Source organism: Nansenia antarctica (assembly GCF_963989245.1).
Source record: "Nansenia antarctica genome assembly, chromosome: 5".
In the NCBI taxonomy this organism is placed as follows: domain Eukaryota; kingdom Metazoa; phylum Chordata; class Actinopteri; order Argentiniformes; family Microstomatidae; genus Nansenia; species Nansenia antarctica.
In genome coordinates this window covers 26,953,966-26,979,763 of record NC_137690.1, presented here as the reverse complement: position 1 = coordinate 26,979,763, position 25,798 = coordinate 26,953,966, and the positions used below count along the sequence as shown (strand labels likewise).

The 25,798-nt window shown below is 40.8% G+C and overlaps 1 protein-coding gene across 1 annotated transcript; it reads right to left on the bottom strand.

The window, feature by feature from the left end:
- Nucleotides 1-937: 937 nt before the first annotated feature.
- Nucleotides 938-25,501, bottom strand: ppil2 (peptidylprolyl isomerase (cyclophilin)-like 2). The gene is made up of 20 exons (XM_080530572.1): nucleotides 25,395-25,501; nucleotides 24,951-25,000; nucleotides 24,371-24,416; nucleotides 24,102-24,164; nucleotides 23,414-23,465; nucleotides 20,101-20,152; nucleotides 19,903-19,994; nucleotides 18,071-18,160; nucleotides 17,720-17,795; nucleotides 17,281-17,441; nucleotides 14,635-14,710; nucleotides 14,103-14,209; nucleotides 11,900-11,989; nucleotides 10,610-10,643; nucleotides 7,372-7,489; nucleotides 6,123-6,179; nucleotides 3,685-3,757; nucleotides 3,133-3,195; nucleotides 2,671-2,810; nucleotides 938-1,702 (listed from the first exon to the last, which is right to left on the bottom strand). The coding sequence occupies exons 1-20, from the start codon at nucleotides 25,424-25,426 to the stop codon at nucleotides 1,600-1,602; spliced, it is 1,575 nt and encodes a 524-aa protein (XP_080386698.1). The 5' UTR covers nucleotides 25,427-25,501; the 3' UTR covers nucleotides 938-1,599.
- Nucleotides 25,502-25,798: the final 297 nt, after the last annotated feature.

Below are 25,798 nucleotides of genomic sequence, written 5' to 3'. Positions count from 1 at the left end.
CTCAGCCACAACAGCGGGTCTAGGCACAACAACACAGTGCTTCTCTTTCACTGACCATCACTTGCAGCTGTCCTGGGGCTCTATCTCATGGACCCTGGAGACATCAGAACTGCCTTATGGTCCTGCCACTTCGTCACAGCAACCTTTGGGCCCAGTATTTCAAAACATTGAATCTAGAAGTGAACGATGGGAACGATCTTTTTTGATCTATCGAATAACATTTCACATTCCAGCGATGCTTGATTGATATTAACGGGACCAAAGTGTGCTAAAAACACAATTCTCACACTACACTACACCACCTGAATGAATGAGAAGGTGTACAGGTGTTACACACTCAGTGAGTGTACATTATAACATCTATACAGAGTGTATACTGTATACAGGAATCTTGAGGTTAATTTCAATACCTTTCTAAGACTTTTTAAAGACCTTGTCAATATTTTTCCAGACCTCACTGCCACTTCGAGCTCTAACCGTTTACATCAGTGACACCTTTAACTTAACAGTTTTAGTTTGCAATAGACTAGACCACTATCATACAACAGAATTTCCGGTTCATCTTAGTTTTTTAATAAAACTAATAAATTCACAAACTTTTACAAAAAGTTTTTAGGACTCACTCTTTGGACAGAGTCTAATTCAGAAAAATACCTACAAATTTCAAGACTCATAAAATCGTAATAAGACTTTTTAATACTTAAGGGTCTTGATTTCCCCAAAATGGATTTATCAACTTTTAATACTTTTCAAGACACCGCGGATACCCTGCTATAAGGAGACAGGTAATGAATAAACACAACTTGATTTTAAAAAAGATACATTTAATGAATCATTCCATCGAATAGCTAAACAAAGCTTGTGTAGGAAAAGGAAGCCCATCTTATATAGTTCCATACAGAATGGGATACTAACTGCAGATCAGTCAAAGTAGAAAACAGGACTGTTAGAAACAAAACATCTACACCTTGATAATAATAAAACATACCTTCTTACCTCCATGCAGAACCATTTTATCTCTATTTTATTTACGAATTGCTGTGGATTGCATAACAAAAGGGGACATTTATATTGACATAAATAATGTCTGAGGTGAAACTGTTCCATGCGGCTTGTTATGAATGATGCAGCAACACTCAAAGATGTCATGAAACAGTCCTGTCAGGTGTTATGAATGCTACCTTCAAATAAACTGTTACTGTAGATTCCTGGCTTCTGCATCCTCCATGAATCTCCCCTTTAAATGGTCTTCTACTTGAATACCATGTAATTAGAGGCAGAATCTCAATCTCAGTCCAAGCCCAGTTCATGGTGAAAGTGGAGCTCCCTACCATGTTGTACTGAAAGCATATTCCACTAACCTGGCAGTCAAATTATATTGTAACTATTGATCAGAAAAATAACTAATAAGAACATACATTTATTACAACATAATTGAAAGTGGATTTTATTGATAGTCAATAAAATCATATATACCATGAAAAGAGAAGATACTGTACATTTCACAATTTGACTCTCCATTCTTGCCACAAGAAAAAGTGAAAGCTCTGTGAGAAAAGTATTGGGGTGTGCAGGGGCAGGATAAAGTTGATCCATATGCTACCAAGAGCTGAAGTCCCCAAAACCAGTTTTGCTTTTAGACTTCTTGGCTGTCACTCCACTAGTGGAGGGTCCACTCGCCTCTCCCGTAGCCGGGCGCTTCCTGAAGAAATAAACCAAACCACAATGGGAGAGTCACAGAATGGGAGTCATAACAAACATACTTTCATTGATCGATGCCAAGTAGGAACCCTGCCCTAATCAGTGTTACATCTCAACTTCAATGGGGTGACGTCAGAATTGGGTCATGATTCAAGTTATGCGCACAGATTAGGAGGATTTTCCCTTTAGTACATCAATACACTTCATATGTATTGTCCATTATAACTGGCAACCCCCAGTAATAACCACAGTTTTTACTGATTTACTGTCTCTTTCTTTTTTTACTGATTTATTGCCATGCAATCAACTTGTCAGACAATTGTTGGAATTTTGTATTTTTGCTCTAGGCACAGGGTCAGCCATATTCGGTGCCCCTGAAGCATTGAACTGCCACTTTGGTTTCTTCAGTAAGTAATAGCCTACATTCTTCAGTAAGTAATAGCCTACATTCGTTTCATTTCATTTCATTTTGTTTACCTTTTGCTTCCTCTCTGTAAAGTTTGAATGCTGTTGTGTATGTGTGGTTATAGCATTGGGTCGCTGGCAGTACTGGATTATATACAACCTAATACAAAAGAAACCTCTTTGGACTGCCAATGGCAGTCAACAGTGGGGGCAATTAGAGTAGATTGACAGAGGCTTATTGCAAGCTAGGCCTATAATTATCCCCTCCCAATAGTACCATGGAATAGTACCATGGATCACAATTTAGCAAATCTGTCAGACTGTTGAAAACATCAGCAATGGTTGCTGAGAATCAAATGTGTTGCTTTAATCATCTGCTAATATCAACGAAAAATACACATTTCACATATCTGTGAACAAGTCATTTTGAACCAGTGTTTTTTAGGGACAATGTCATTAGTGGCGACATCGTCATAAAAGCAACACTGATGGGCTTTCTCATCCTAGGTTTTGTGTATGTGTGTGTGTGTGTGTGTGTGTGTGTGTGTGTGTGTGTTGTCTTACGTTGCAGGGTTAATGTATTTTCCCACTCCAGGTCTGAAGGTCTTTGGGACCTGATCTGCCTTGGCTTTGACCCGGGAGGCCGTGGCCTGAGCCTGCTCCTCTTCCTGCTGCTGGATGTCCTTCTGACGCTCCGCTGCAATCTACACACACACACACACACACACCAAACACACCACACACACCCCACACACACCCCACACACACCACACACACCACACACACCACACACACACACACACACGCACACACGCACGCACACACGCACGCACACACAGGGGTATTGTTAGCCAACCCTTTCCATCACTGGTTCCTATCTGTTCCTCAGCAGAGATGGAGGTTCTGTTTTGGGAATACAACTGGTGAACAGCTGGCTGCACGCACGCAAAATCTCGCACGCAATACATAGTCACACAGTCCTCAAACATCAGACACACTACCTCTAAAACGCACACACACACTAACCTGGGCATCGGCTTCTTCGTAAGGATCCACAAACACGGTGGCAGTCAGGAGCTTAAGCTCAGACTAGAGGTGGGAGCAGGACAGACAGACAGACCAACAACAACAGCATTATCCAAAAGCAACATCTTCAAACAAACAATGTGTCCATCTGTGCTGCTGTGTGACTACTGGGATGAGTACCCCAGTGCATGCTGGGAGTTTATTCTCAAAATGACTATTCCTAAATCAGAATACGTGTTCGTAAAACAGAGAGAGTGAAAGTGAGAGTGAGAGAGAGAGAGAGACACAGTGTGTGTGAGTAAGTGACAAGATATGCATAGGGGAGCAGAGCAGCTAAAGCACCCTCTTTCAAACAAAGAACATTTGATAAAAGCCTGTAATTGTTTGCAAAGACACGTTGGATGAAAACACTTGATTCTGCTTTTACTTTGCAGTGAAGAACTTGTGATCAATGCAGTAAACCCTGCATGCAACAGCTTGAGACTGTCATAAGTGTGTGCACTATACTGAAGCATGCCAGTAAGCCTAGTTGGGTGAGGAAATGCCCCATACCTTGGGTTTGTCTGTTTTTACATCACTCTCCACATTCTCCAAAGCCGTGAGTGCCTCGAAGCCGCCCACAACTCTGCAGAAAAGGAAACAATTTTTAAAAAAAAGGTTCACAGTATGTTAGTAATCATCACACACTTCAGTGACTAGACGTCTAGACATCTGACGGAAAGCGAGCTGGATGAGCTGCTTTTGAAATAGTCCTCTTTCAAATACAGCTTTGATCTTGCTACGTACAGCATGTGCCTTTACTCAAGGCCAAATTGAGAAGGTTAGAAGACGCATGGACGACAAACTCTTTCGACTGCTTTGAACTTGTATATTCATCTGATACGAAACACAGACATCCATCTGAGTCAGGTAATTAAAATCACCCCACAAGAATTACCTAGCAATTACAAACTAGATGGTCACAGCTTATACAACAATCATTTCTCAGTAATTGACCAGGACACCAGAAAGAACCAAATTGTTACCAGGAAGTTACTAAATTCTTAGTCAACAAAGCAATGTATTTAAGATAACCCTCTTAAAAATGTATTGTTTTAATAGTCCCTTTCTCCAGATCCACATGCTCTCTAGTTATGCAGCTGTTAATTTGGGGCCAAACTATGTTACTGTAAACCCAAATGATGGTGGGGGGGGAAGGGGGGTTCGAGAAGAGGGGGGGAGAAGGAAGTAGAATTGAAGAGAGAAGGAGAAAGAATTGAAGCATGAGCAAGGGCGTGAGCCTGAATTCCCCAGAGGGCGACCAAGGCTCACAGTTAATTAAACTCTCTATGGATGTGTATCTACAGCGCCCTCCATAAGTATTGGCAAGAGGAACCATTTTGTCTTCTTTTAGCTCTACACTCCAACAGCTTGGATTTGAAATCAACCAATTACTATGAGGTTAAAGTAGACATTTTGTTTCAAAAAACATTTAGAAGTTTCAACCCTTTTTGTATACATAACTTCCCCCTGTTTCTGAGTACCAACAGTATTGGAGAATTCCGATGACAGGTGTTTCTGGTTAGTCAGGTGTGTTCCGTCACATAAGAGAGCTGTCAATGTCTAGTATTAATTCTAGGCTTTGTGTTTGCCTTTGGAGTCTGCTACTAGTGTCTGTCAACATGACGACCAAAGAAATGAAAGTCGGGGAAGCCATTATGAGGCTTGATGAGAAAAATCAATCAGCAAAACTCCCCAAACAACTGTCCAGATCAGGAACACTCCAGGAGGTAGGCGTGAATGTGTAAGACTACCATGAGCAGAATACATCAATAGCCTTAGAATTGCCCAATGATTTCTGTATTCTATTTTATATTCCTAGTGTATAGGAGAGAGAGAAGGAGATAACCTTCTAGCCTGAAACATCATTTCTTAACACTGAATAAAGTACCCTCTCCAAAAGACGTCAGATCTCTTTATTTCATCTCATTGTAAACCTGAAAACTATTGTGTTTCTGTGGAAGAAATTACACATAAGAGAGCTACACAGACTTCACTGGAGGGGCAAACTGCTAGTTATCCTCAAAAAGGATGGTCAGGTTACAATTTGCTAAAAAAAGGACCTAAAAGGACCTAAAAAGACTGCCGAGGTCTGGAAAAACTGTCTGGACAGATAAGATGAATATAATCATGTACCAGAGTGCTTGCAGGGGAAAGTTTGGAGAAAAAGGGATCTGTCCAAGATTTACAGCATACCACCTCATCTGTGGAGAGGGTGCTATGGTTTGTGCATGTAAAGCTTCATCCACAAGAACTGGCTAACTCAATTGACCATGTTACTGATGAGTAACCCTTAAAACACACTGCAGGCGTCAACCTCAGCAGCGTGTGTGGGTGGGTGGCAGAACTGTTGCGGCTTCCACATTGGCTGTGTCTTCAGTGGCTCTAACTGCTGCGGCTTCCACACTGGCTGTGTGTCTTCAGTGGCTCTAACTGCTGACCTGCTAAATCCAGCCCTATCTTTGTACATTGAGTTTTGCAACGTGTGATTTAAGGGTAAGACAGTGAACCCAAACATACTGTCATAGCAACTAGGGAGTTTTTCAGGGCCAAACAGAACATTCTTGTCTGGCCATGTCAATCATCAGATTGAAATCCAAAACAAACAACAAGTGAAGATGGCTGCCGGCCTGGCAGGGCCTCACTAGAGAATGTCCCCAGCCTCTGGTGGGTCAATGTGATTGCAGGATTGTTGACCAAATACTACACAAGTACTTTATTTGGACATTCTATTATTTTGTCTTTCGGAGCACTGATATGTGAAAAATGAAAAATGTTAGACTTTCTAAATGGTGAACCCAATCTGAAAAAGAGTCTCTACTTTGTCCCACATTATCCCAAGTTAAATATACATTCAAAATGTTTTTATCTACTGTTGGAATGCTTCCTCTTTACAATACTTATGGAGTGCACTCTGTGTGTGTGTGTGTGTGTGTGTGTGTGTGTCTCACCTTCCGAACACTGAATGCTTCCTGTCCAGGTAGACGCATGAGCGGAATGTGATGAAGCTGTGGGAGGAAACCAAACAAGACAAATGAATAAGGCTACATGATGTACTTACTGCTTACCTGACATATCCTTAGGGTGGACAACCTTGTTTCTTATCAAATAATAACAGTAAACAATGTTCTAGCGTAGGCCTGTCTATGTCCAGACACACAATTGTTGTCATCGTTGTCCTGCTGATACAAGCTAATGTCAATTCTAAAACGGGTTTGGAGAAATATGTGATCTGATTGGCTTAAACTGTGTTTCAAGCCTAGCATTAATCTGACAACCTGAGAAAGGAGTCCCAGACTATTAGCTAAATGGAAAACAGTTACAGTATCTCTATGTTGGCATATCATACTTGTGATTTCAGCTCCAGACACGATGACAAAAGGTGACAAAACGCATACACACTGGCTTCCTTGCTACATCACATTTATGTGAGCAAGATAAATGTTTTTGTTAAACAGTGAATGTGGTGGCCTGGGGTGGTCCAGTGGTCTACCACGGCGGTCCACAGTGCACACGTGCCCATGTCGTCATGGGTTCGAATCCGGCCCATGCCCTGTTGACATGCTCTCGCTCCTTGCTTTCCTGTCTGTCTTCACTATATCTGTCCAATAAAATGAAAAATATGAGTGGGACTGCCCACTACCCTAACCCTACTTTTAACAGTGAATGTGAAGTAGCAAGAAAGCCAGTGGACTAATTAAATTAGAATTGTTCATTAATTCACTCTGAGCACCTAGAGGAAAACACGGTGTGCAAACCTCCCTCCTAATTAGAGGAACTATAGGAACGTGGCATGTTCAGACTGCAGAATACTAAGGTGTTGAAGGGTGTGCGAAACACTGGATGTGTGCATTAACAAGGTTATCCACACTCTTCCGGGTGTTTGAGGACTCTTTGAATGACTAAAATAGCAAGTCTCAGGGGGAATACTCCCCAAAGAACAGTGGGATAGGGGAACATAATAATGCACGCCAGGGTAACAACCCATATCTGGAAGTGTGATGTTAATCATGCTATAATGCTTACTTAATATGATACTGACATCATGACACAAGTCATTATTGAAGCATGACTAATGCCCGACGGACACCTAAAAACAGCTCGTCATTAAACTGTTACATACTGTCATTTATAGTGCATCACAATGGAGTTATGTAGGCCTATGACAGAACATTCAACAAGTTAACAAGAGTGACTCACAACTGGGACTTGTTGGTGTTGGGACCCGAGTTGGCCATGCTGAGCACCCCTCGCCCTGTGTGGGACAGGTTGGGCACAAACTCGTCTCTGAAGGGCTTACCAAAATAAGATTCACCTCCTAGAGAGACAGACAAACAGAGACAGACAGAGGTCAGCATAGTGGTATTGCCTCTTCTATGCACATTCAGAGCTTGATGCCTGAAGAGCTTAATCCTCTACATCAGTAATTCAAGGTAAAATCTTCATGAAATTAGATATACTATATACACACATATGTATATGTAAAACAAATACAAAAGGAACCTGTACATTTGCTCATAACAAGCCCCTACAGAGAACCTGGGGGGGTATTCCATCAATGCCGCTAAAGGAAAATCCAGGCTTATTTACCCCCTGTTCGTCCTTGGAAACAAACCCTGTTGTGAGGCATGATTCATTAATTAAGAGGAGCCAACCACACACACTGTTTGAGTTGATTTGCTCTCAGCGGGGGAGAGAGGGTGTACTGCACTGAGGTGTGATTTACTGCCCCATGTCCTGTCAGCTGCATCTGTGTGTGTATCTGTGTGCAATTATGGTGTGTACACAGTATACAGCGTGTGTGCGTGTATATACACTCACGTAACACTTTATTACAAGCACCTGTACACCTCCTCATTCATTCAGGTGGTGCTATGGTGGGGGGAATGTTTTCTTGTCACACTTTGGGCCCGTTAATACTAATCAATCATCTCCTGAACGCCACAGCCTATTTGAGTATTGTTGTTGCCCATGTGCATCCCTTCATGGCCACAATGTACCCATCTTCTAATGGCTACTTCTAGCATGATAATGCACCACGTCACAAGGCAAAAGTCGTCTCAAACTGTTCTATGAGACAATGAGTTCAGTGTTCTTCAGTGGCCTTCCCAGTCACTGGAACTGAATCCAATAGAACACCTTTGGGATGTAGTAGAACAGGAGATTCACAGCTTGAAAGTGCACATGAAAAATCTGCCATCATGGACCAGAATCTCAAAGGAATGTTGTGTGAATCTTGTGGAATCAATGCCATGAAGAATTGAGCCTGTTTTGAGAGCAAAGACAGGCCCTGCCTAGTATTAGTATAGTGTTCCTAATAAAGTGTTGGAAAAGTCTCAGCCACATTGGGTTGAATTTTACTGCCAGCCAATCTGAGTTTTAGAGCCTTCACGCAGCCATAACTTTTCCATGGGTGACATTTCTGCATAATTTATCATCTTGCTGACATTTTCCCTCAGCGTGACAGGATTTTGAAAAACTACAAAGGGCTAATCTTACCACCTGGGAAAACCAGTCATGAACAAGGTTACTACATCAGACTGTATGATTTTCTGGTTTATTAGCTGGTTAGTTTTGCTTCCATTCATGAATAGATTAGAGCAATTAGGGGTTAAGTGTCTTGCTCAAGGGCACAACGGCAGTGGTAGGCACCTTAGATATGATGCCAGCAGCCCTCCAGTAACCAGCTCACATCCAGTTCCCTCCTAAGGCGGGGATTGAACCAGCGACCTTCCGATTGCTAGCGGGCCTCGCTAACCTCTAGGCTACCGCCGCCCCCTAGTACCACTTCAAGCTCCTCACAGAGGCAACATGTTAGTGTGAAAGAGAGAAGGAAAGAGCTATACACTTGTATCAGCTCAGCCTGCTGCCATAGGAGGCCCATTCCTGCTTTGCCTTAACCTCATATTCAATAACTCCAAGTACCATACAGTGTCTACATACAGTGGGAGGAAGCATTCTGTCTTCTTTTAACTCTATACCCCAACAGTTTGGAATTCAAATCAAACACACAAATGATTATGAGGTTAAAGTAGAGACTGTTAGCTTTAATTCAATGTTTTCTTTTTTCAAAATTGGTTTCACCATTTCTATACATAGTCCCCCCCTCTATTTTAGGGCACCGAAAGTTTTTTTTTATTTTTTTAATTTTTTTAATTTTTTAAACAGTTTCTAGTCAGGTGTGTTCAGTCACCGTTTGTGCAGGCATGAGAGATCTGTCAATGTCTAGGGCTGATTCTAGACATTTGCCTTTGGAGTTTGCTAGTGGGGTCTGTCAACATGAGGATTAATGACACATCAATGCAAATCAAGGAAGCCGTTATGAGGCTGAAATATCAGAAACATCTAATCAGAAACACAGCCAAAACCTTAGATTGATCAAACATCAACAGTTTGTACCGTCATTCAAAAAGAAAGCAAGCACTGGTGAGCTCAGCAATCACAGACGGGCTGCTGTTATCTGTTGTCAGAGCAACAACATTCAGGCAGGCAGCATGGGTTCTAATTCTAATCACAAGTGCAGTCCAGACAGGAAAAAGGTGGAGAATTGGGTCACAGGATGAGTTTCAATTTGCCAATATTTGTCATTATTTTTCAGTTCTTCTCTCCCCCTTAAGACTTTTATTCTGAAAAAAAAAGTTTCTGACTTTTATTCTGAAAAAAAAAGTTTCTGACTTTTATTCTGAAAAAAAGTTTCAGACTTTTATTCTGAAAAAGGTTGAGACTTTTATTAATAAAAAAAAAGTTTGAGACTTTTATTCTGATTTTTTTTTTTTCAGACTTCTATTCTGAAAAGAGTTCGAGACTTTTATTCTGAAAAAAAAGTTTGACTTTTATTAATAAAAAAAAGTTTCTGGCTTTTATTCTGAAAAAAAGGTTCAGACTTTTATTCTGAAAAAAAAGGTTTAGACTTTTACTCAGATTTTCTTTTTTGACTTTTACTCTGAAATGTTCTTTCAGACTTATTCTTTTTTTTTTAAGACTTTTTTTAGACTTTTATTCAGAAATGTTTTACTCTTGTCTAGAAAAGTGTGTAAAAAGTCTTAAGTATTATTATTATTATTATTATTACACTGTGCCATTCACATAATTGTAGCTTTTCATGAGTTAGAAGTAGTTTGCGTTGAGCAAGTGTAGAGAGAGAGGAGACACTATTCCGAATTGTCATTTGAATTCCTATCGCAGTGAAAAGAGGATGCAGTCCTGCATATGGTGCCTTTAATGTAGAGTGCATTTATATTAATGGAACCTCATAACAGGTGACTGTTCATCTTTTGCAACTGTACGTTTATCGGAAAATTATTTATACTCTAGAATGCCGTTTCACTCATCAGAATCTCTTATTATTCAACTAAGCTGTGATATAATAATAAAAATGGTCTGTTTTACATATATTTCAAAGACATTGAGTTGTAATTCTAAATCGGGCTGGCCTTACCTGTTCCTGTGCCCGTTGGATCCCCTCCTTGTATCTGAAAGGAAAAGGAATCATCTTTAATTTTACAATCTAATAATGGTTCCTGCATTCTGACCTTGTTCTGATTTTGGATTTTAAATCAGACAATTACAATGAGGTTAAACAAGAGATCGTCAGCTTTTGTTTTAGGGTATTTGTGTACATATTGGTGTCACCATTTAGAAACAACACTTATTTGTACACACAGTCCTATTTCATGGCACTATATTATATTAACCTTAATCGGAATATGGTGTGCATGTAAACGCAGTCAATGAAAGACAAGGAAGCCATTATGAGGCTGAATAATCTGAAACATAGGCAAAACCTGAGGCTTACCAAAAACAACAGTTTGGAATATCATTCAACAGAAAGAAGCACTGCTGAGCTCAGCAATCTCAAACGGCCTGGTAGGCCAAGGAAGACCTCTACAGTGGTTGGCCGTAGAATGCTCCAAACCCCAAACAACTGTCCCACAGATGAAGAACACTCTCCAGGAAGCAGGCGTGGATGTGTCAGAGACATCTGCAGACAACTAGAGGCTACACTGCCAAACCACTACTTGGCCTCAAAAACAGGATGGCCAGTTTACAGTTTGCAAGCCTGCAGAGTTCTGAAAAAAGCTATTGTGGACGAAGGATAATGTGTACCAGAGTGACGGCAAGAGGAGAGTATGGCAAAAAAAGCAACTGCCCAAGATCCACAGCATACCACCCTATCTGTGAAATATGGTGGAGGGGTGTTATGATTTGGGCATGCATAGCTGTCACTAGAACTGTCTCACTTGTCTTCAATGATGATGCTGAATTAATTTAGAAGTGTACAGAAACATCTTGTCTGATCAAGTACAAGCAAATGCCTCCAAACTGATTGGATGGCGCTTCATCATACAGCAAGACAATGACCCCAAACATACTACTAACACGCATTTAATTTGCTGAAATGTAATTTGCAGAAATGTAATTTGCTCAAAACAAAACAACAACTGAAGATGGCTGTACGCCTGGCAGAGCATCACCAGAGAAGACACCCAGCGTCTGGTGGGGTCAATGGGTTGCAGACCTCAGGCAGTTATTGCATGCAAAGGATTGTCGACCAAATACTAAACATGAGTCTTTCATTTAGACATGTAATACTTTTGGGACATAAGAAGTGAAAGGTGAAACCAATATGTACACAAATATCCTAAAATATAGGCTGAGAATCTCTACTTTAACCTCAAAAAAATCCAAACTTGTGCAGTATAGACCCAAAATATAATTATGTCCTTACCATGAAATTCCGGATCGACCTATGAAAGACTGTCCCATCATAGTAGCCCTTCTTGCACAACCGGATGAAGTTTTCTCCAGCTTTGGGTGTCTAGGAAGAGGGGGCATAAATATCACATCACTAAAGATCATTGTTTCCTACATATAGGTGCCAAACTTAAAAACATCGGCCTACTGTTGAGGTAGTAAATAAAACCACTTTTACTTTCACTTTTACAGAGCCACTAATATTTGCCAAAGCATTTAGGTGGTTAAATGTCCATAACGTCGCTGTAGCATGTCTTAAGAAATATTGAATGATAACTTTTTACAGCAATATAAAAGATATGACCGTCAAAGCAGATATCTGGACATAGAATGCATTTAAAGCAGAATAATAAAGAATATCTGCATCTTGGACACTGAGTTGTGTGGAAATCCACAAGAAAAAACATGAGAACATTTCTGGAACGTTTCTGGGGTTCTTTATGGATGGAGTTTGGGTCCTCTCCAAGCTTCTCCAACTGTGTCTTGAGACAAAGCTTCCAAAAAAAGTGATGTGTCGAGTGAGCCAATGGTAAGTTTACGAGGGAAGAGGCAATGCACTGTGTGAGTGAGAGTTTATGTGACAGTGAAATAACACGCATTAATTAATAAACAGCAGGCTAGAAATAGAGCAGCTCTCTTAGTGAGTCGGCTGGGGGAAGGTAGGGGAGGGGGATTCTAACCACTTAAATTTCTCCTCTTTATCCTGATTTGACGACCAGGAAGCCAATGAAAATGGAGCAGAAATAGCCCCTAGTTACCAGGGCAAAGAATTACAAGAAGGCAGTCACACACACACACACACACACACACACACACACACACACACACACACACACACACACACACAGTTTCAAACATATTATAAACTAGCTAAAAGGCAAAAAAAAGTGTAAAAATAAATAGTATAAAAAGTAATGATGTCATAACGACTAATAAAGTGATTTATTATTTTATGTTTTTACCAATTAATTAATTAATTGTCTTGAGTCAATATATATTCCCCCCCTTTGCTATGATACTCCTAAAATTAGCTCAAATGCAAAAAAGCCTCCAACAAGTTACTCACTAAGTTGAATTGAGTCCATCTGAGAGCAAGGATAATAATTAACGTCATTTCAACTCAGAGCTTATAAAACCTATGATAAAGACAAAATAGAGGGAGAGAGAGAAGAGGAGATGGCTGGTCTATCTAGGTCATGAGCATGGATAAGGTCTCTCCTGCTGTTACGTAGAAGAGACTTGTCTCTGTCTTCATGTATTATACACAGGTCAGGGAGCTGTCCAGGAGCACTTACATTCTGTGACACCTCCCACAGCACATAGGTCATTCAATGGTGAGCACAGCTCAAAATATGTTACCATTTCAAAGTTAAAGGTTTATCAGCTACAAAATTCATAGAAGACAAGAAGGCATCAAATGTAATTTATAGTGTTTAAATGTGACATGTTCTAACATTGTTTGACAAGCGGTCGCAAATGATGCTCATTTTTATATTTTTTATACAACGCTGACAAATGAGGCAGTCATTTGTGAACATTCCATCATAGGTCTGAACTAAACAACAGCCTTGCACAATTAAGACACATCATTAAACACAAACATGTCAGTCTGTTACCCTAGAACAGGGAACGGTTAATTAACCAATTAAACCTTGTTCAGCATATAATTAACTGAATTGAACTTGCTATAGGACACAATCAGTAGTTGCATGGCCTTCAAACTGCAATTATCACACCAAAATAATTGATGTCCTGTATGGTAATCAGTTTATCTAGTACAGCTCGATTTTCTGCTAAAACAACTATTCCCAATGTTAAATTCCGGCAGGCAATGCAGGTGCATAATTATGATGCATCAGTGTCTAGCGGTGGTCTAGTGGAAGCCTTTCATCCATACTTAAAACAACTACAACATTTTCGAAAAATCAACAAATCTGCACTATTATCTACTATTCCATGATCATTCACAAATAGCAAAACCTCTTAAAACAGCAACAACATTACAATATATTTTAAAAGTAAAAGGCAATGTAAGCCCCAGTCATAATTTGTTTGTTATTACAGTATAAATTCAAGATCCTGTCATCCATATTATGTTTATAAGATTTGAACATGGCACTGCAAAACACAGGATTGGTCACTTCAGTGTATATGTGTGTGTCCCCCAATAGAATTACCTTATCACAGTGCAACTCCACGTTGATGTCTCCTTTGTTGGTGTGCAGGCGGACATAGCCCTTCTTTTTCACGTACCGGTAGCGAACAGTGTCGTCTGCAATGGCGTCTAAACAACAACAACAACAGCAGCAAAACACAATAATCTGTTCATGTCTTTAACCTCTGGAGCCTAGTATGTAGCACATCTGTAGAGGGGAATAGGGATATGTATTGGTATCCAGGATATGTATATGTGGGATATGTATTGGTATAGGGATATGTATATATATATATATATATATATATATATATATATATATATGTGGGATATGTATTGGTATAGGGATATGTATATATATATATATATATATGTGGGATATGCATGGTATAGGGATATGTATTGGTATCCAGGCAACTTGGTATCCATGCAACGTGTGATATCGTGGATAGTCATGAGCACGACCATATGCTCTTTAGAATGCTCTTGCTGTTTTTTTGTCACGGACACATGTTTCAGGTGCAACGTTTCCTGAAGGTTTGAGAAAAGCTCACCTGCTTGGTGGGTGGTGGCCGGGGTCATGGCTGTGGAGGTGAAGGAGGCAGACACTCTGCCTGTGGAATAGTGAGCCTTGGAAAAATGAGAGAGAGAGGAGCTATAAACAGGTAGTTCACACCATGTTTCTATAGTTACACATGTAAGGTATGAGGAATATTATTCTCCCACTCGAAAAGTGAGTGATTCCACAGTGCTAAAAGAATGGTCTCACATGGTGGTGGTGGTAGTGCACTGCTTAGGCTAGGCTAGGGTCGTTACACCACATCCTCCGTTTTGGAGGATGTGTCGTTTCCTCAGGCTTCCCTATCTCAAGTCCCTCATGTGGACACGCCGTTCAGATGGCCTAAGAGACGACATCACACTTTTAACACCAGTGTAGCGAACAAGCACATAGCGTGTGACTCTGGCGGGGAGGGTCAACCCTGGGTCTCCCGCTTACAAAGCGAGTGCACAATCCACAGTGCTAATGGAGTTGACAGACTTGGCAGTGCTCATGGCTGCTAAAGGCTAGGGTCGTTACAGTATTACGAGTAGTGCTAAAACGTATTTACATTTACATTACATTTTTGGCATTTAGCAGACACCTTTATCCAAAGCAACTTACAACAAATGCATTTGTCTAAGTAAGTGAATCATCTATTCATCAGTCAAAAAGCAATCTATGCTCGGGCCAGAGGCACTCAAAATGCTTTTTAAAATTGTTATTATTATTATTTACTGTAGAGAATTTAGAGAGGAGGCAATGTGAAACATTGGATTGTGTACTCCAATAAAACAACACTTTCAAGTTGGACAGGATGGAGGTATATGCTGCACAATAGACATTATTCACAGTCACAGAATAGTCAAGTCAAATGCATAAATAACATTTAACATACTGGCACCCCCCTTCTGAATAAGAGTCTTACTAAAAAAATAAGTCTGTTAGTGAAACCAATATGTACTTTGTGTACCATCATATAAAAGCAGGGAATCTCTACTTTAACCTCATAGTGCTTCACTGTCCCATTACTTGTACAGGGCAATGTACATACATTACCAGGTATCTACTTAGAAAGTACATGGCAAATTGGTAATTACACAACAACAACCAATTACTTCTTAGTTTTTTTTGCCATTTATTATGACAAGCACCGTTACTGCAAGTACCATTTGGTACGCTTCATTGAAGCACTTAAGTCACACCTTTTAGTTCTGTTTGAAAGGCGTCACAGCTTTTAAGAGCCGCAAGGAAACACACTCTGGGATTGTTCTATAGTGCTGCGGCTGCCCCGTTTCCTCTATCTGAAAGGCAAGCCTCAGCTGTGAGCAGGACTGTCTGTTGCTGTGCGGCTAATAAGAACTGTCAATCAATTAGGAGTCAACAAGTGCAGGTGGCTGCGAAAGTTAGCATGATCCTGTCCAACATCATTGCCATTTTAAATAAGATAAATAAAAATGATTATGTTCATCATGATTTGAACTTGTTAACTGGAAAGCAAACCAAATGGCTAATGGCGTTTGCAGTTAGGGTAACTAAACATGAACGTTCCTTGTTGTAGTTGACCGAACGCTTTGTAAAACACTAGGAATGATCGATACAGTTATCGAAGGGCAATTGAAGCCCTATTTTCTGTGTGAAAATGGTATTAGTGGCAGATCAAGAGCCTTCAGGGATGGGTCATGCTTGTCCAGGTGGGACAAGGCATTTTACTGCGCTGTCATGGAGCTGTCTGTAGACGGCGGGAACTAGGAGATGGACCATAACAGTGGCAGTGAAACTATTACCATACCTCGAATTCACATTATTCTGTCACCAAAAGACCAAATGCTATATTGAAACAGTCACAGCAGTAGCTGCTGGACCACCTAAGCGTGACCAAAAGTGAGCAGTTTATGGAGAAACTACTTTTCTGTTTGACCTAATCAGACACTCTCCGATCACTTCCTATTCACAACAAAATGTCCTTGTCTGCATCACTTCCTGGTCAGGAAAAACACTACCAAATACCTATACATAGGTAGGGATGTAACGATGCATCATGAGACAGTTAATAATTTATACAAAAAACGATTCAAATCTATCAGATGAAAAATTCACAGCGATACTCTTTTTAATTAGAGCTGAGGACATTGAGAGAAGCAGCAGTACAAGCGCTCACAAACTTTCTTGGACATATGTAATATAGTTGACATTTCAAATTGAACAGGCTAAATATTTAGTTTTTGTGCAATCACACTTTCCACTTTACTAAAAACCAAATCCAATTTCGTTTTTGTGTTCCCTAAAAATAATATGTTAATATGTTAAATAACTGCCATATTGAAAGCTGAAGTAATCCTGGAAAAAGGGGCAAAAGCACTTACTCATAGAACATTTATAGCCATAAAAACAACATAAATCCAGGCCGAATGTTTGATTCATAATTAATAATAGGGTTAAGGGCCAAAAAAATATCATTTAAGAAAATACAGTATTTTGTCGTTTTCGTCTGAGAAATAAATAAAATAATATTTTTCGGTCATAATTTGTCTGCAATCTAGTAAAAAACTAAATGGTTAGAAAATCGTATCGTGAATCGTATCGAATCGTGAGTTGAGTGTATCGTTACATCCCTACATATGAGCAAACACTGATTGGGGGGGGGGCAGGCTTTACTTACTGCATTCAGCTTGTCTGTCTTCTTGACTTCAGGCTCAGCCATGGTGGAGGCCAGTAGCTTGTCTCCCTTGTAGTCCTTATAGAGCTCAGCCAGCGTCTCCCGGGTCTCCAGGTTGGTGGTTCTCAGATGGTACGCTGGGTCCAGCTTCGCTTTCTCCTCATCTGCACATAGGGGATAGAGGGAACAACAATAACATGATAATTAATGTGAACGTGCCTGAGCAAGAACCATCATGCATACTGCTACTAGTCTCTCTAGGATGGAGGATGTTAATACAACTAATTCTGAGAAGATTTACGGTGAGGAATATATGAAGTCCTAAGTTGTTGGTGTAATTCCCGTTAAGTGTGAATACAAAACAGAGAAATGTCATGTTTGACAACAACTGGTTTATATATGAGATATGAGTTATGAACCGGTCATAACTCCACAGCCATACCTGGATCAAGCACTTTCATGTTGTTCTTCACATGGAAAAAGTTGGAAACATTGAACTTGTCCAGGTTTGTGGGGTCCTGTAATCAAAAAGAAACCAATACCAATTATCTAATGAAAGCTCCCTGCAACGGAACTAGAGAAGAGAGAGAACTATGGAATATGGCAAATTACGAATTCTCTTTCCCAGAGTATTGCCTGCGATTCTCTCCTTGCAGGCAATTTGCTGATGAAATTAAAATGATTTTTGCACGCTACCTTTGCAGGCATATACAGTTGCTGGCATTGTGTAAGCCACATTAACAACATCTTTGCCCAAAGTGTAACAAAAACAGTGCATGCACACCGCACACACCTGCAGGATGATAATGTCCTGTCGAGTGAATGGTTCGTCAGAGAGGAGGTCTCTGTAACTCTTGGTCTTGATGTTGAGCTGTTCAACAGCCTGAGGGGGGGAAAAAGGTTTATAGGTGGTGGGGTAGTGGATAGTGAGTTGGACTGGTGATCAGAAGGTCATGAGTTCAAATCCCACCAGGGAACACCACCACTAGTGTGCCCTTGAGTAAGGCACTTAGCCCTAAGTTACAAAGTGGTTATCCCATAATGAACAAATTCAAATTAACTAAAATGTATGTGATTTTTCATCATTGCGGTCAGTCCTGTTATTTGGGTATTTCTGTTCTACTGAATGGATGATGATATGATGATGTAATACGTTTGTCATCTCTTAGTTGGACTTTTATACCAGCCTACAGATGGTCTTTTATGACAACAGAAACTGTGTTGTGTCTGCTGTGAAAGACTACTGTTCAACCAGTGTCTGCTGTGAAAGACTGTATACTGTTCAACCAGTGTCTGCTGTGAAAGACTACTGTTCAACCTGTCTGCTGTGAAAGACTACTGTTCAACCAGTGTCTGCTGTGAAAGACTGTATACTGTTCAACCAGTCTGCTGTGAAAGACTACTGTTCAACCTGTCTGCTGTGAAAGACTACTGTTCAACCAGTGTCTGCTGTGAAAGACTACTGTTCAACCTGTCTGCTGTGAAAGACTACTGTTCAACCAGTGTCTGCTGTGAAAGACTACTGTTCAACCTGTGTCTGCTGTGAAAGACTGTATACTGTTCAACCTGTGTATACTGTGAAAGACTGTATACTGTTCAACCTGTCTGCTGTGAAAGACTGTATACTGTTCAACCTGTCTGCTGTGAAAGACTGTATACTGTTCAACCTGTCTGCTGTGAAAGACTGTATACTGTTCAATCTGTCTGCTGTGAAAGACTGTGTACTGTTCAACCTGTGTCTGCTGTGAAAGACTGTATACTGTTCAACCTGTGTCTGCTGTGAAAGACTGTATACTGTTCAACCTGTCTGCTGTGAAAGACTGTATACTGTTCAACCTGTCTGCTGTGAAAGACTGTATACTGTTCAACCTGTCTGCTGTGAAAGACTGTATACTGTTCAACCTGTCTGCTGTGAAAGACTGTATACTGTTCAACCTGTCTGCTGTGAAAGACTGTATACTGTTCAACCTGTCTGCTGTGAAAGACTGTATACTGTTCAACCTGTGTCTGCTGTGAAAGACTGTATACTGTTCAACCTGTGTCTGCTGTGAAAGACTGTATACTGTTCAACCTGTCTGCTGTGAAAGACTGTATACTGTTCAACCTGTGTCTGCTGTGAAAGACTGTGTACTGTTCAACCTGTCTGCTGTGAAAGACTGTATACTGTTCAACCTGTGTCTGCTGTGAAAGACTGTATACTGTTCAACCTGTGTCTGCTGTGAAAGACTGTGTACTGTTCAACCTGTGTCTGCTGTGAAAGACTGTATACTGTTCAACCTGTCTGCTGTGAAAGACTGTGTACTGTTCAACCTGTCTGCTGTGAAAGACTGTGTACTGTTCAACCTGTCTGCTGTGAAAGACTGTATACTGTTCAACCTGTCTGCTGTGAAAGACTGTATACTGTTCAACCTGTGTCTGCTGTGAAAGACTATACTGTTCAACCTGTGTCTGCTGTGAAAGACTGTATACTGTTCAACCTGTGTCTGCTGTGAAAGACTGTATACTGTTCAACCTGTCTGCTGTGAAAGACTGTATACTGTTCAACCTGTTTGCTGTGAAAGACTGTATACTGTTCAACCTGTGTGTGAGTTTGTGTGTGTGAGTGTTCATGTTCACTGTTCTCACCTCATTGGAGAACACATTTCCAGTAACCTTGTTGGTTACGATATGGGAATTGTTTGTGAAGACAGTGTACAAGACAGGGCAATGATATTTTCCTGTGAAATAAAACATAGGATTTAAATTAATATTAAATTAAATTTAAAAACAAAATGCTTGCAAGTGTCATTGGAGGTTCACCTGTTTAACACAGCCCACACTCACCATCATTGTTCTTGCTGAAGTTGAGCTTGATGAGGGACTTCGCCTCAAGTTTCTGTGGGCAACAAAGAAAGACACTGAAAATGTCCAACTAGACCCCAGTGAACACAATGTGCACATTGCCCTGTAATTTACATGTTTGCATTGAGCTTTAAATTGGTTACAACATATTCTTTCACTCGAAGTGTCCGTCCACTAGGCTGTGTCCAATGATGATATACATACTAGGGATGTCCCGATCCCACTTTTTCACTACCGATACCGATACCAATACCTGGGCTTCGGGTATCGGCGATACCGATACCGATCCGATATTTGTATAAATTTTTTGACCCCTGAATAATAACAAATACCTCCCCAGTATATAGTCCACACCAACAACAGTTAAATTAAAGACTGCCAGCCTTTATTAAAGCAACAAATGCGACGTGTTGTGGATTGGAACTACGGATCATAAGCTTTCAAATGATGTGTCATACATTGAAATCCGAAAAAATATGAAGTTAGAGTCATTTGAATGTTGTTAGACGTCAGGCACATATAGGGTTAACCTCTTTGTAATGAAACCGGAAGCACACAGCGCAGCGCTATGCGCATTTTAAGCGCATATAGGACTCGCGTGAAGCGCTATGCGCATTTTAAGCGCATATAGGACTCGCGTGAAGCATTTCTGCGACACGTGTTTCTGTTCACTGTTTTTATTCCCTCATCGCTTATACACATACGTTTGACTGCGGATGACAGTAGGATCGGATCGGAGCCTTTTTTTTCTTCTGGTGCGATCCCCGATCCAGCATTCAGGACCAATATCGGGTCGATATCCGATATCAGTATCGGATCGGGACATCCCTAATACATACTGTATATATTTCTGAGTCATACACATGGGAGAATAGGATTTAAACTTTGCTTTTTAGGTCTGTTTTTGCGAATGACTGGATCGAATAAGTAATGGGACAGTGAAGCATTTTTTCTTCTTTTGGCTAATACTCCAAAGGTTTTGATTTTAAATCAAACAATTACTATTGTTATTGAAAATAGTAAAGTAGAAATTCTCAGCTTTGATGTTATTTGTTGGTATCTGTGGACATATTCATTTCACCATTCAGAAATCACACCACTTTTTATGCACAGTCCCCCTATTTCAGGGTACCCAAAAGTAATAGGACAATTAGCTTGCCAGGTGTTTCTGGTGAGTCCGGTGTGTTCCGTAACATCATTTGTGCAGACATAAGAGAGCTGTCAATGTCTAGTACTGATTCTTGGCTTTGCCTTTGGAGTCTGCTATTGGTGTATGTCAACATGAGGACCAAAGCAGTGTCAATGAAAGTCAAGGAAAAAACAACTGAAATGTAGCCAAAACCTTGGGCTTGCCAAAATCTGAAGTTTGGAACATCATTAAAAAGAAGAAAAAGAAAGCCCTGGGGAGCTCAGCAATTGCAAACAGCCAAGGAAGTCTTCTACAGTGGGTGACTGAAGAATGCTCACCATAATTAAGAGAAACACCAAAACAACTGTCCCACTGATCAAGAACACTCTCCAGGAGGTAGGTGTTAAAGTGTCAGAGACGACCGCCCGCAGAATATCTGTATGTCTCCAGCTGAACTACAGAGGCTTCAATGCAAAGCGCAAACCACTAGTTATCCTCAAAAAGGATGGTCACTTACAGTTCAATAAATAAATAAAAACATACTGCCATAGCAACTATGGAGTTTTTCAGAGCCAAAAAGTGTAAAGTTCTTGACAGGCCAAGTCAATCTTCAGATTTAACTTTCATATGCATTTAATTTGCTGATAAGATTTTAGGCAAAAAAAAAACTCAAAATAAACAACTGAAGATTCCTGCAGGATAGGCCTGTTAGAGCATCAACAGGATAGGCCTGGTAGAGCATCAGGTAGGATAGGCCTGTTAGAGCATCAAGATAGGCCTGTTAGAGCATCAAGATAGGCCTGGTAGAGCATCAGGATAGGCCTGGTAGAGCATCTGGTAGGGTAGGCCTGGTAGAGCATCAGGATAGGCCTGGTAGAGCATCAGGATAGGCCTGGTAGAGCATCAGGATAGGCCTGGTAGAGCATCAGGATATGCCCGGTAGAGCATCAGGATAGGCCTGGTAGAGCATCAGGATAGGCCTGGTAGAGCATCAGGATAGGCCTGGTAGAGCATCAGGATAGGCCTGGTAGAGCATCAGGATAGGCCTGGTAGAGCATCAGGATAGGCCTGGTAGAGCATCAGGATATGCCCGGTAGAGCATCAGGATAGGCCTGGTAGAGCATCAGGATAGGCCTGGTAGAGCATCAGGATATGCCCGGTAGAGCATCAGGATAGGCCTGGTAGAGCATCAGGTAGGATATGCCTGGTAGAGCATCAGGATAGGCCTGGTAGAGCATCAGGATAGGCCTGGTAGAGCATCAGGATAGGCCTGGAAGAGCATCAGGATAGGCCTGGTAGAGCATCAGGGTAGGCCTGTTAGAGCATCAGGATAGGCCTGGTAGAGCATCAGGATAGGCCTGGTAGAGCATCAGGATAGGCCTGGAAGAGCATCAGGATATGCCTGGTAGAGCATCAGGATTGGCCTGTTAGAGAATCAACAGGATAGACCTGGAAGAGCATCAGGATAGGCCTGGTAGAGCATCAGGATAGGCCTGGTAGAGCATCAGGATAGGCCTGGAAGAGCATCAGGATATGCCTGGTAGAGCATCAGGATTGGCCTGTTAGAGAATCAACAGGATAGACCTGGAAGAGCATCAGGATAGGCCTGGTAGAGCATCAGCAGGATAGAGCATCAGCAGAGACTTCATGCATCAAAAGGATTGTCGACCAAATACTATACATAAATGCTTAATTTGAACTACAAATCCAGATACATCTGTCCCATCACCCAGAAACAGGAGCATAAAAAGCCTTTTCATTTCTAAATGGTGAAACCCATATGTACACAATATTCCCACACCTTAGGAAAAGAGTCAAGAATTGAAATGCAGCAATACATTATGTACTATTCCCCCAGCCTGTTCACAACTTGCTGTGAAATTTGACTCCCTCTAGTGGTGGGAAGAGGTATGCCAATAGGCTGACAAAAACTGTCCAGGTTTCTTGACAATGTAAAGTTTGTGACGTGTGCTTTTCAGTCTCTCCTGGCTGCCTCTGCCACATAATAATACTGTACAACTAACAATGGCAATACTACATCAACCTCCAAGATGGAGAGTTGAACGTTTGTGACGATGGGAAAAGCTGGTCCAAGAACAGTGTTTAGGGTTCAACATGCAATCCTTTTACCATCCCTTTGGTCTGTTTGTTTGGTTGATTCCTTACCTCTCCAGAAATGGGATTTGTGCCAAACTTCTTGATCCATGGAACTATGCTCCTAAAGCACAGGAAAGGGGGGACGGGGGGGGGTCAGTTTGTTCTTATAGAATCTACATATCAGCAGAGTTACAGACTCACTTCACCCTCCTACCTCTGAAATCTCCCAGGCAAAGGTAGAATTAAAACGGACCATTTTAACAGACCACCATGAACGTGGTATGCCACAATTTCATAGATAATAATAATAATTTAAAAAAAGAATTCCTGTGGTGGATACACAAGAGTGACTGATTTTTGTTTGAGCAACCGACTAGCTGTGAACAGAGTCTGGTCTCCCAGTCACCAAACCAACTTGGTAAGAAGTAAAAAGCCCATTTGTAAGTGTGTATCAGTCCCCAGTGAATGACATCCCTGCACAATGGACAGCTTTCACTCACTAGCTGATAAACATTTGCTACATTTGCACACTAATGGAATATTTTTGATATTATCTTGGCCAGTGTGGTCCAGGACATCCCACAGACATCTTACTGAAACGCCTCTGTAAAATACTTAGTTAGAACCCAAACGATAGTGGACTTTTGGGTCCAATACCAAATATGTGCAGAATATGTGCCAATACAGATATTTCTGTAAAAAGTCAACATCATCCAATAATAACATTGCTCCAATACATCTGTCGGGCTCTACTTACAGCAAGTCAAAGACGATTCCATCAAGAGTGCACATTGGGTACTCAAATGGCTGAAGAGACAAACTGAAATAGGAGAGGGAAGACAGTATTGATGAAAGTCCAACTTTAGGCTTAAACTACGCCTAAATTAAGAGCAATACACACATTCAACCAAAACACTACTGCAAATGAAACCCCTCCTTGCATGAATTTGAAATCAGATTGTCATCTCATGAAGTCATGAAGGAATTTAGGCTAAAAGAGCAAGTGAAAAGGCTGCATTTCCTTACCTGCAGTGATCGAATGGCAGGCGTCTAAAATTTGCCTTGGGGATTTCTGAAATTGATAAAACAATGGGATTGGTCAAATTGGATTCAGAAAGATATTCAATTGTGATAGGAGCTGGGCTTGAAAACACAAGTGATCCCATCCTACCAACAGAAAAATCTAGGAGTACCCCCAAAGAACAGGAGTTTGAGTAATTAATGCTATACCAGGACCTACCACTGCTTGATATGAGGGATGAGGCAAATTAATAGCATCTTACTTACAGAGAAAAGTAAACTGAATCCAAGTTTAATCTTCAGATAATAACACCATTTTATTTGTATCCATATGGGCATTAGGAAACACTACTGAGTGTAGCAGATCTATGTGCACTCACAACAGGAAGAGGGGATAGGGCCTGACATTTTGAATTAAGATTCAGTCCCTGGTCATGCAGTTTGAGCAATCCTAAACACTACAGAGAGAACCAATAAAACCTAGAACCTTCAGTGACACAGCACAGGACAAACACAGGTACAGTCGACAGTAAGCATTAAATTATTTAATTTTGAGAAATTGGTTGAGGGAGAAAGTGTATCCTACCTCCTTTGTGCCCTCCATATAAATGGGTGTACTCAGCACATGTTATGTACCTGTTAATAAAATAGAACATTAGTCGTTTAACAAGGAACATAATGGAGATTATATCAAAGTAGTTAGCTAACACCGTAGTAACTCTGACCAGCATCATGATAGCTTAGAGACGGAGCTCTAGATGCAAGACCTAACCCTACCCATAAGCTCAGAATTAGATTTAACCATGTTTTGTAGCTAAAGTGTTTGTTGTCCCCCACAATGAAACCTATCATTCAGTCTCTGTCCGTTCATGTCACACGCTTGATCTCCGACACCATTGGGACAATGTCTATGAAACTTGGATGAATAATGTGATGGTGGAACAAACCGCTGTAGCTACTAGCTAGGCTAGCTATAACACCTGGCCATGGGGTTTTGCTATAGTCAATAAAACAACTATTTGACACTTACATTTTATCCTTTTGATGTTGTCGCTTCCCCATTTTGATACCAGTGTAAACTAACTTAGTTACAACGTCTATGTATGTTGTTCTGCCAACACTTCAGGCACCTATGTGTGTAAAGCGCGAGTAACAACACAAGTAACAGATCAACTTCCGGGGCACGATTGTTGTGGATGTATTTCTTCTTCTTCCTCTGTTGGATTTCTTCTTCTTCTTCTTCTTCTTTTTTCAATTGGCGGTTGACAACCAAATGGTGTATTACCGCCACCGCTGGACTGGAGTGTGGCACAGGACTTGCTTCTTAACTTTACTAACTTAAATTCTTTTTAAAAGCCCTGTTTCCCTTAAAAAGAAAAACAACGACTTTAAAATCTTCCCTTCCCTTCTCTGTAAAATATATTTCATCTCAAA

Excerpts from the sequence above, each read along its gene's own strand:
- ppil2 (XM_080530572.1), bottom strand. The coding sequence starts at position 25,426 with ATGGGGAAGCGACAACATCAAAAGGATAAAAT. Across the intron at positions 25,001-25,394 it reads CAACATCAAAAGGATAAAAT|GTACATAACATGTGCTGAGT; the intron begins GTAAGTGTCAAA and ends TTTTATTAACAG. Across the intron at positions 18,161-19,902 it reads GAAATGTGTTCTCCAATGAG|GCTGTTGAACAGCTCAACAT; the intron begins GTGAGAACAGTG and ends TCCCCCCCTCAG.